Raw genomic sequence first — 11048 nt, 5'->3', positions numbered from 1 at the left:
GGGACCGTCGAGGAGTAGTGGATGGCAGGGCGTCAGCGCATGGGTGGAGCTGAGGGACGTACTGGAGATAAAAGTAGGGGCCCATGGTTTTCCGAGAGTGAGCTTGGTGTGCGGAGAGGAGTCGGCGATGTAGTCCGCTGAGTGAAAGCCAAATACCAGGTGCACACCAAAGAATCCATATCGTACTTGATCTTTCCGTCGATCTTAAACACACATGTTAGAGTTAGTGTTAGTTACAAGGCGTTAATGCCAATCTCCCCCTCAACGAGGGTACGGTTTGGAGAAGGTAGCAGAGTAGGAACTAGGTATACCCACCACGACCAGCGGCGCCGTCATGTTCTGAACAAACGGTATCGGTAAGAACGGCAGTGAAAGTCCCCATCGCGGTGTACGTAGCGCCACTTGGCGTGGCGAGTTCCTATCAGCGAGCAAAACCAGGTGTCGGTTGTATCGATGGGTCAAATATATGTAACCAAACAGTCCGTAGACAAGCGCTCTATGGCACCTTCTTCTATCGCTGCCGGGTAAGCGGCCACCAAGGACAACATCGTACATGTGCATAGGAGAATCACCAGGACTAGACCAAGACATGACAACACTCCAGAATTAGCAGACCTGGCCCAACACACTTATTTGCCAGAAATTGGCCTTCGCAATGTAAGAGAAGAAAGAAATAGAGAGAAAATAACAGAGCGGGGAGGAGCGAAGAGCCCGAGAGCAAAGAGCGAAAGCGGAAAAGAGGCGAACACAATGCGGAAATAGAGACACACAGAAAAACCATCGGAAACGACAGATGAATAGAGCAGAACGAAGACAGGGAAACCCACACAGAGAACACAAAATCAGAGCAGAGAGAGAAGAAAGAGGGAGGAGGCGAGAGACATGAGAGAGAGCAGAGAGAGAGAAGAGAGAGAGGAGAGTCGAGAACACGGCAGAGAGGAGAGAGAGGAGGAGAGCCGAGAGAGGAGGAGAGTTAGAGAGAGAGAGAGAAGAGAGAGAAGAGAGAAGGCCAGCGAGAGAACGGAGAAGAGAGAGAGAGAGAAAGCGAGAAGCGGCGCGAGCGAAGCCCTCAGAGAGCGACCGACAAGAAAGAGAGAAGGCGAGAGAGAGAGAAAGAGAGAATAAAGAGAGACACCGAAGAGAGCAGGAGAGAGGAAGGAGGACGTGAGAGGATTGAGCAAAAGAGAGGATGAGAGATAGCGGGGGCGAAGGGACCGGAAAACAAATAGGAGAGGCTACACAAAAGATAGGGGTGTAATCAAAAGAATAAGAAGAACCCAGAAAAAAAGGGAAATAAACCAAACAAAAACTGAGCTGAGTAGAAAGGTATGTTAGGGGGTGTGATGGCAAAGTGAAGAGAAAACCAAGGTGAGAGGAGAGAGACGAGACATGAGGGGCGCAGAGGGCTGGGAGTGGAAGAAGGAAAGACTCAAAAAGAGCCACATGAGAAAAAGTCAGTGCAAAACCCAGTAAAGAGAGTGGGGGCAGAGAAAAAAAAAGAAAAACAAGGAAGAGGACAGAGAAGAGAGAGGGAGGTAGGCCAAAGAGAGAGCAAAGTGTAAAGAAGAAACGAAGCAAAGCCAAACAGACACCAATAAAACGTCAAAACGCACGGAAGAAAGGAGAAGAGAAAACGCGATGAGAAGAGAAGCAGAGAGAGAGCGAAAGTGAGAATTAGGAGGAGCACGCGCGGCCAGAGATGAGAGAGAGAGGAGAGAGAGAGAGAGAGATGACGAGAAGCAAGAGAAGAAGAAAACTACAGAGAGCGCAGAGAGAGCCAGAGCCCGAGAGCAGAGAGAGAGGAGGAAGAAGAAAAAAAGTTAGAGAGAGAGGAGATGAGTTGAGAGTAGAGAGAGAAAGGGTAGGGGGAGAGAAGAGAGCCGAGAGAGCAAAGCAGAGACACAGAGCAGAGAGAGAGATGAGGAAAGCAGTGCACGAGAGGACGAGGGAGGGCCGGCACGCAGAGCAGAGAACAAGAGGTGATTGAAGAGAGAGAACGAGAGACGAAAAACGAGACCGAGCAGACCGAACGCCAGAGAAAACGCAAGGGAGGAGGAGAAAAGTGAGAAGAAAAAGAGAAAAGAGAAGAGAAGAGAATTGAAAAGGAGAGAAGGAAGAGAAGAAAGAGAGGAGAGAAAAACCGCAACGACAGGGAAGAAAGGAGTTAAAGAGAAAGAAAGAGACAGAAGAAGAACATAAAGAAAGAGAAGAAGAGAAGAGAGAAGAGGAGGAGAGAGAAGAGAGAGAGTGAGAAAAAGAATTAAGAGAGAGAGTATGAGAGAAGATATAGTAACAGATAATAGCAGAGAGATGAGAGAGAGAACAGGAAAAGATAGGAAGAGAATGAAGAGAACAAGAGCCGCAGAGCGATACAAATGAGTCGGGCCTACAATACTGAGGATCTGTGGGCAACGAATTATAAACGTAAAAGTTCAGTCCAGTGCGTAGCATACAAGCATTTGTTTAGCGCAAGATATGCAGAACGCGTTGCGTAACTACATCAATTGCTTAGACACGCGCCCACTTATCCGCAGATGCGAGCGGTACGGGGCGGGCGGAGGGTAGGGGTAAGAGGGGTCGGGCGAAAGAAAATGGTGGGGGCCGAGCGCTGGGGGGAGGGGGAAAGAAGCGGGGACGGGTGGGGGAGAGGGGGCCCTCTAATAGCAAAAGCAGTTCACTCCTTTGTTAACAGATCAACAAATCCATGCTAATTAACCCTCCTCCCTGGAGGGTCAAGAAAAAGTTATCCGAACAGCGGGCACTCCTTGGCGCAGTGTCAGGCAGGAAGGGACACCTTTCACATGGTCCTTTCAAAATAAAGCCATGAAAAAATGCTATGGTCACCGCTGAGCAAAACAAAAAAGTTTTTCAATCCCCGTCCTGCCGTCAGTACCATGTCCTTCAGAAAATGCCTAAAACATCTTGAGCCCTGTGCCCCCCCACCCCCGTTATACTGGACCCCCGCGGGATTGAGCGCTTTGACCTGTGACCTCCAATTGCGGGCCACAGTTTAGATGGAGACTTTCCTACACTGTAAATGCCGATATAACAACACGAGACCTCCACCGAGCGCTACCGGCAATCGACGCCCGATAGAGTATTTTTGTGCCGGCAAGTCTGCACTGTCCTCTTTTCTATGATGCCTTAAGTCTAAAAAGCGAGTGAATGTACCCCCCTAATTATTACACCTAAAACTGAGAACCTTTGGAGCTTGACGCACCCAGCTTCGTATCATCCCATATCTTCCGAGTTTTCGGATTACCCCGCCCCACGTCCCGAAATATCAGCTGACCGTAGGATCGAGCCGGTTAAAGATTTCGCTGCCCACACGTTGCAACGGACTGCGAAAATCGGGCCCTGCACGACGGACGCCACGCGGCACGCTTTGGTACGGACCGGAACGCAACGTGACGAGTCGATGCGGATTCTACAAGCCGTGTGCCAGTGCTGGAGCGTGATGTCAGGATGAGCTACACAACAAGAAATAATGGAAGAGAAGCATTAAAGTAAAGACGAAGGTTGGGAGAGCGACCTTGAAGGCGAGTGAAGAAAAAAAGCGAGGTAAAGGTGAGAGAAAGAGACATAAGAAGTAATAAAAGAGAGAACATGAGGTAGGAACATGAGAAGTAGGAAGTGAGACAGCAATGATGATGAGCACATACAGGTGTAGAACTGAGCAGACGACTCCCTTGTTGAGGAAACGCTGCTCCGACACATCAGGCGCCGGCACGAGATTGACAAACGCTCGCGGAATCTCCCGATGTAGGGTGTCAAGACTCTCAGTCACGTTCGAGATGAAATTCGTCAGACTATTGGTATCCTGCAGCGAAATTCAGCCGGATCAAGAACAGCAGTAGGAAAGGAAATCCGACAAAAGAAATTCATCAGGTGGAAGATAGCTAGTTCATCCACATCTGAGCTGCTAAAATAGCAATGTGCGAATAAAACTAAGATTTGCTTTTTACTTATAAACTTAAAACGTGGATAAAAACTAACCGCTCGTGGAAGAAGGCATGCCTTGCAGAGGTTGTTACCACCAACAAACAGGGTTATGACCTTCCAATCATTCTCCCAGTCTGCACCGTGGATCCCCGACTTCAGTCTCTGGATCAACTCTCTGGCCTGACTAGGCATGTCCCTGTGTACACCATACACGATTATAACTGCTACTAGAATTGGAACGAGGGACATAAAAAGCATATACATGAATCATCAGACAAGTTGTTGCAGAATTTTGAATTGTTTACCACTAATAAACAAATATTATCCTAAGCGATATGTATCATCACTAATTCACTCATCTCATCATACGTGTCTAAATTAACATATATCCTTTTTCTGAAAGGTGCAAATCTGTTGCCGAAAACGAAAAAGTTTAAAGTAGTTTCTAGCAGAAAATTTTGGACATTTTTTATCACATCTATTTGCTGTTGGGGTTAGCATTAAGGATAGGCATGAGAATAGTAAATTCCCGAACCACTCCTCACCCGTTCTGTGGCCCTTTACTAATCATTTTAACCAGAAAAACCTAAAATTTTCAATGAAAATTAGGTTTTTGCTGTTACACTAAATTTCCAGAGGAAAATTAGCACTTTTTTTCTTATTTCGCCTTCATTTTGAATCTTGCGGATGGAAGGCTATATACTTACTGGGCGATCGAGCCAGGTACTGCCACGTTCAGGTGGGCTAGACTGATGTCATCTGCTTCTGCCTCGTACAATGAGAAACCACGGAGGTCCTTGTTGTAGTTGCGCAGAATATCTAACAGCACGAAAACAAAGATTGTTATGCGACAGCCACTAATCTGTGCAATTTTCCCACTAGATGGCACTGTTCTGAAGCAGCATTTTCCACGAGTATGACTGTAACCCAGTCAGCTAGCGGGTTACTTGGGCCTTTCCCGAGTAAGTAGAATGTGACGTCAGAAGGGCAATCGTACGTTCTCTCATGCGTAGCTAGGTTAACCCCGGATAACTTGGGTGTGCCCGGCGAACAGACAGAATGTCAATAACAAAGGTTGGATATATGATCGAGCATCTTTTAGAAATCAGTAGACTAGTTAATTAAGGTGTGATCCGGTACTTACTGGGCAACGTCACGACCTGTGTGAGATTCTTGTCGCCACCAATACTCCATGATACTCCTCGGTATTGTGTCAGGCAATCCAACGGTTTGATGCCTTTAGCTCCATTTGCTGCCTGAGATATACCGGTGAGAATACGTGATTTCTTTTATACACATTTGCCTTTAGCAACCACACATATTAAATACATGACACATCCTTTCACACGCATAGCATATTGAAACATTCATTATATAATTGCACTCCAACATATACCTTTGTGCTTACATAGCACTTCCCTGTACAAACTGATATGTGATGGTATGGGTGTGGTTGGACTTGTAGAGAGTGTCAACTAAGCAAGCAGAACAAGATATGAAGCTCATAGGGATCAGGATAGACAATCGACAGTTACTCGGGGTGAATGTACAAACATGTGAGATACTCACCGTCAGTGAATCTCCTAAGGCAGCAACGACCTGAACATCGAACGGCGTGAGTTCATGAACTGCAAACACCAAAATTCCACTATGATTATGGCTCTGTGCCATGCAGGTTCAATACACTTAGCTTGTGACCGAAAGGACAAGATATGTCTAGCAGCAAAATTTCTATTCTTTTTTTGTGCTTCAACTATTCAACTTGTTGACGTGACTGACAGAAGGGGAAATTTAATACACCTACCTGACTTTGGTGGTTTGTGGACACCTGGTGGTTTCTTTGTGGAACAATTGAACTCAGAACCTAGCTCCTGCAATGTTGTTAAAACACTGATATGTTAACTATAACCAATTCCACATTAATATAAGCACACATCATGGGCTACACACTGCACGAACTAGCACGGGCAATTGTCTTGTACGCATTTCGTGTTGATTCAAGCACTTACAGAAATACTCTGCATCGGAAATCACTTATGGAAACTCAGACTAAGGGAATATTTCCAGTTAGGAGATCACCTACTTCATGAGGTAGATAAACTTCCTGTAGGAATGCACCTACAAACATATATAGTCAAGGAAAATAGTAAAAAGTTCTTCACGTCACGAAATTTCACGCTATTAATTGTGTCGTGATTACCAAGTTCATATAAATCTGATTGTCATCAGCATTTCGTTGATCGATCAGCATTATCGTTGACCGATCACACACAATACCTACCCTGCTGTTGTGTGGATGGATCTGGATCAGGTTCTTCCACTTTTCAAACAGCTCTGGCAGTGCTTTCTTAAACTCTTCGTAGCTGAATTCTGGAGGGTCCGTGGGATCCGTAGCCTCCAGGGGCTCTGGAAGCTCACCAAATCCTGCGGTGGAGGGGGGGGGGAAGTCAGGTTTAAGAAAGTTCACAGACTCATATAAGACTGCGACTGTAATGAGAAGTCAGTGAATGTTTACCACCAATAAATATCCCGTGACAAGTGATAACCCGGACAAGCAGTGTGTGTCTGTGTGTGTAGTGTACATACTAAACTGGAAGTGAGCCAACAACATATGCAGTCTCTGCATATGTTTCTGCAAAAAAGACTCTGATGAAGCACAAATGCTATCAATGCTATCTGTCATGACATCTTTATAACTAGATACAAGCTAGATCACGATATCCGACACCTAACTGAGCTGCACTCAAAAAATGAAAGGTCATGGGAGGTCATCAATCGCCATCTTTGCAGACAGCAATTAATCAACCACCAAGTAATGACGAAAAGCAGGTTTCACTAAGTTTACTGATCATCACCTCATAGCCTGCTGATGACATTCCTGAGGGATAGGTGTTCGAAACCTACGCGAGTGGTCAAATCACCAACGAATGTGTTGGTGACCCCGGAAGTACCACCCTGGCAGCATTTTTATGTTCCTCTAAAGAAAAACTCGCATGCTCCGCTTCAGCGCTTCTGTGTGTACCTCGGAGTACAGCAACATTCCAGCGGTCTGCTCAACTCACATGCCACTGTGGGGCCACCGTGGGGTGACCGCCCTCTACTAATGACCATTGACCAGTGTCAACTGCCCAGTGAATGCAATGCACATGCCAATTGATGCACACTGGTCCGTGGCCACTATGCAGCAACCACAGGAATGTTTAGAGAGACTAAAATGCTCTGCTAATCTGAGCGACACCAATTGTTCTGTGTTTACTTCTCACTCTTCTATAGTTTTAGTAGCACTGCATCTGACCACACATGTACACCTCAAAATATAAAAGGCTAAAATGGCTTCATAAGACAGTCACGATTCCGCATAACTCGGAGAATCGTATTACGTTTAACGTTCACCGCGAAGCAGTATGTAGAGAAGACGAAGGCACACGCGGGATGCTCACCAAGCGAGAAACCCAACACAACGTTCGACCTCTGTGACTGCTTCGCAGCGCCACCTGTCCACGCCTCCAGCGTTTGCTGCAGCAGCGGTGGCGCGGCCTGGAGGTGGAGGCCCTGAACACAGTCGGTGAGACTCTCGCGTGCCATGCACGCCATTATGGAGTCGATCTCACCATCCTCAAGCAGTCCGTTCGCTACAAATCGCTTCAGATAGACTCTGCTGCCCTCTGCTGGATCAGACCGGCGCGACATGATGTAGGCGAGACTCGTGTGCAGCCATAGCGTCGTCTGCCGATCGACGTCCGTCACGTGGTCCGGCCGCGGTGGCGCCACCTGCTGCCTCTGCGCCGCGGCAGCATCACGTCGCACTCTCGTTTTGCCGTCGCCACTTCGGTGCGTTGGAAAGAATGGCCGTCGCTGGTGGGAGCGGGGAAATATCGCGAAATTAGAACGACGAATTACGTACGAAACACTAGTGTGCATCTCCACGAGAAAACAATGTCCGTCCAGTACCGAAGTCACGTGCATTAAATCAACATGATGAGGTTGATACTCACCGGATCGGGGCAATGTATGCCGGTCACCATGTCTATCATGGTATCCTTATCTTCGTCTGCCGAGAGCTGAGGACAAACCAGAAACATCACGTTTAACATCGGTTATAAGGCATGGATTTCAAAGAGGGGGTGAGAAACAGGTGGGGGTCAGGGGGTCCTCCCACAGAAAATTTTGAAAATGTAGATCGCAGGAGATGGTATTTGAGGCACTTTTGAGTACATGTACAGCCTTCATTCTGACTACGACAATTCTCTTTTAGTAAAACAATTTATTTGTTTGATTTTGCTCCAAAATCTTGCCCCCCCCCCGCAGGCTACGGCCCTGCCATAAACATCTCATTTTAAAGCTTTTAACCGTTCTCGTCACGAACTCGGAAATACATTCAGTAGCTTGAGAGACAGTATAACAATAACTATAATACAGATTTTCGAGATGGATTGTGGGTCTACATAGTACGAAATATGAAAGGATTCTTTATGTCAGCTCGGAAGAAATAATTGCGAATAAGTTTGCGCATTAGCGTTCACTGTCTCCAAAAGGTGGCAGCACACTTCGATTTCTGGTCGCGTCCTGCGTCCAACCATGGATATATATACAAACACGGTGTGTTTATATGATATCTATGGTCAAACCGAGTGCGGCGGCATTTTTGGTGCCAATATCAGCCCCGCAGACTCTGTTACGCGAACCCAGACAACAAGATGTTCAAGGCTATACATGAATTAAAAGTTAAAAATACTTAAACTCCAGTGACATTCTACCGTCTGCTCAGCATAAGCGTGAGCACGACATGCAGTACCAGTTTATACGAAAGAATGACATGAAGATGTGATGCATTATACTCATTAAAACTAATTGCAAATGTTTTCCCAAGCCAATTGACATAAGGGTTCATATCCTGTGTAATCTATTACAAGTGTAGCGGTGGCACCGGACTCCCGGGAGATCACGAAACGCTACACATTATATATTCATGTAAAAAGACAGAGATAAGCAAAAAGCATGATAAGAACAGAACCGGAAGTCATATGTCACTTCTTATACTGCCGGTATTTACTTTAACAGGTTTTGCTTCAATTACCTGCACCAGCTCGGCGCCGGCAACTTAAGAATTACCGCGCGCCTTAAATACGATACATGTTTGATTTACTTTGCTGTTTGATGCGAGCGCGGATCTCGCTGGAATAAAAATGATCCGTCATACTCATTTATTGTTGCCAAGCAACCCGGCGGTGTGTATCTGCGTGCGTTCACGCGATCTACGCTAACCGCAGCATGTGTGTGCCGTAAAGCTAACCACGGTAAACTCCGAACGAGAAGCGAATAGCCGCGATGCTCTTCAGCAGAGTTCAAACTATTCTTGTACGACTTTCTTTAAACATCGCGCTCGACCGCACGCATCTCTCTCTCTCAGTCTCCTGATCATTGGCGACCAATCAGGACGCGGTATGGAGATCTCGCGATGTTAGCCGTGGTGGTCATGCCACTGGGCGTCTGCACTGCTATCCTGACAGACACCACATAGCACAGGAGGCAGGTGGATGCGGACTAAGCTATGTACACACGTAAATAGCGTCGACAGAAACTAAACAGTGGCTTATCGATGAAAGATACACGCGCTCTGTTCGATTACGTTTCAGACGTTTGGGTGTATGTGTGTGTGTGGGGGGGGGGGGCGTGCGTGCGGGCGCGCGAGCGTGCGTGCGTGCGTGCGTTCCCGCGTGCGTGCGTGCGTGTGCACAGTACTGACCCAATTCAACAGCAAACTGATATTGGTAACGCCATAGTCAATCATAGAATTAAAAAGTTGTTTGTGAAGGTCCGCGCATGCCCACATCTGTTATTGTTACTTACGTATAATCAAGAGCTAATATAAAACCTCATAAGAATACCTATGATCATATTAGCTCGTGGTATAATAGGTCTTTACCAAAGAACATACTATCCGCTAAATATATATATATATATATATATTAAACGTATCATCTTGTAGATCAGATAGGTTGTTTTTCCGTGTATCCGTTATGTTGACATGCTCGCGTATACGAGAAAATGTCCCAGTCAGAGCACAACTTGTTTCGTGTAACGACAAGGAGATCTAACTGAGTTTAGCTCCGATTTGTAAATAGGCTGTATTTTATTTTTGTTAGTGATAGTGTCCATCTTTAGCGAGGCCTGCACGAATCTTGTACATTTAAACGTAATTTGTTTCTATGATGACACGCGACCTATTAATTTCTCTATAAATTCCCATACTTGAGATGTACTAAAGCCTGTAACTAGACTAAGATTTACTTGAATGCTTTTACTTGAATAATGGCGTCACTAGAGCTAGTTAGACACGTGCCTCAGCTGTGGTCTGTGGGATTTTTGACCGGCGCAAATTCACTCGGGGTTTCACATTTATGCCTAAGGAACAGTCGAATAGTGACTATATTTTGGGGGGAAATTTAATATGCCAAGTAAGCATCCACCATATCCGCGCGCATGCCGTCCGCGGCGACACGAACCAGCCTCTGATTCGTCAGACGCGTCACATCCTATAAGATGACGAATATGTAATGATTTAATAGTGATCTTGTGTCTGATTACCAGTCACTATATAGCACGTAGATCGTCACCTCGATATGTGACGTCACTATATAGCACGTAGATCGTCACCTCGATATGTGACGTCACTATATAGCACGTAGATCGTCACCTCGATATGTGACGTCACTATACAACACGTAGATCGTCACCGTCGATATGTGAACGTCACTATAGTACGCACTGTAGATCGTCACGTCGATGATGTGACGTCCACTATAATAGTCACGTACGATCGTCACCGCCTCGAGCACGTATATATGATGTTTTTGAGTCGACTGTCACTAAGATTGTGCTCGCGGCGATGATTTCAGGGCGTGGTTACGTGAATCATGTAGGTGTCACAGTGCGCGCCCACATACTTTGTACTATAGTTAATAAACGATTGTTTCTAATATCACGTGTTCCTATTTTTTGCATTGTTGTACGTCTTCTATCTAGCTAAACTAGTTTGATAAACTCACCCTAACTCGATAGCAGTATTAAGACAGCGACAAAACTATAATTGGGTACATGAAATC

At 46.0% G+C, this 11048-nt stretch overlaps 1 protein-coding gene across 1 annotated transcript in view; it reads right to left on the bottom strand.

Moving 5' to 3' along the window:
* Nucleotides 1–3010: 3010 nt before the first annotated feature.
* The window catches only part of LOC106814245 (phospholipase B1, membrane-associated-like), a 15698-nt gene continuing 7660 nt past the window's right edge, over nucleotides 3011–11048 (bottom strand). The window contains exons 2-9 of the mRNA XM_014818541.1: nucleotides 6224–6366; nucleotides 5747–5813; nucleotides 5512–5570; nucleotides 5087–5198; nucleotides 4650–4761; nucleotides 3997–4138; nucleotides 3641–3820; nucleotides 3011–3031 (exon numbers count right to left, since the gene is read on the bottom strand). Coding sequence (XP_014674027.1) covers nucleotides 3011–3031; nucleotides 3641–3820; nucleotides 3997–4138; nucleotides 4650–4761; nucleotides 5087–5198; nucleotides 5512–5570; nucleotides 5747–5813; nucleotides 6224–6366 — 836 coding nt within the window. The remainder of the gene's footprint in view (nucleotides 3032–3640; nucleotides 3821–3996; nucleotides 4139–4649; nucleotides 4762–5086; nucleotides 5199–5511; nucleotides 5571–5746; nucleotides 5814–6223; nucleotides 6367–11048) is intronic.

This window comes from Priapulus caudatus, unplaced genomic scaffold (assembly GCF_000485595.1).
Source record: "Priapulus caudatus unplaced genomic scaffold, Priapulus_caudatus-5.0.1 Scaffold891, whole genome shotgun sequence".
In the NCBI taxonomy this organism is placed as follows: Eukaryota; Metazoa; Priapulida; class Priapulimorpha; order Priapulimorphida; family Priapulidae; genus Priapulus; species Priapulus caudatus.
The sequence above is the reverse complement of the archived record's forward strand: the minus strand, read 5'-3'. Positions and strand labels throughout refer to the sequence as shown.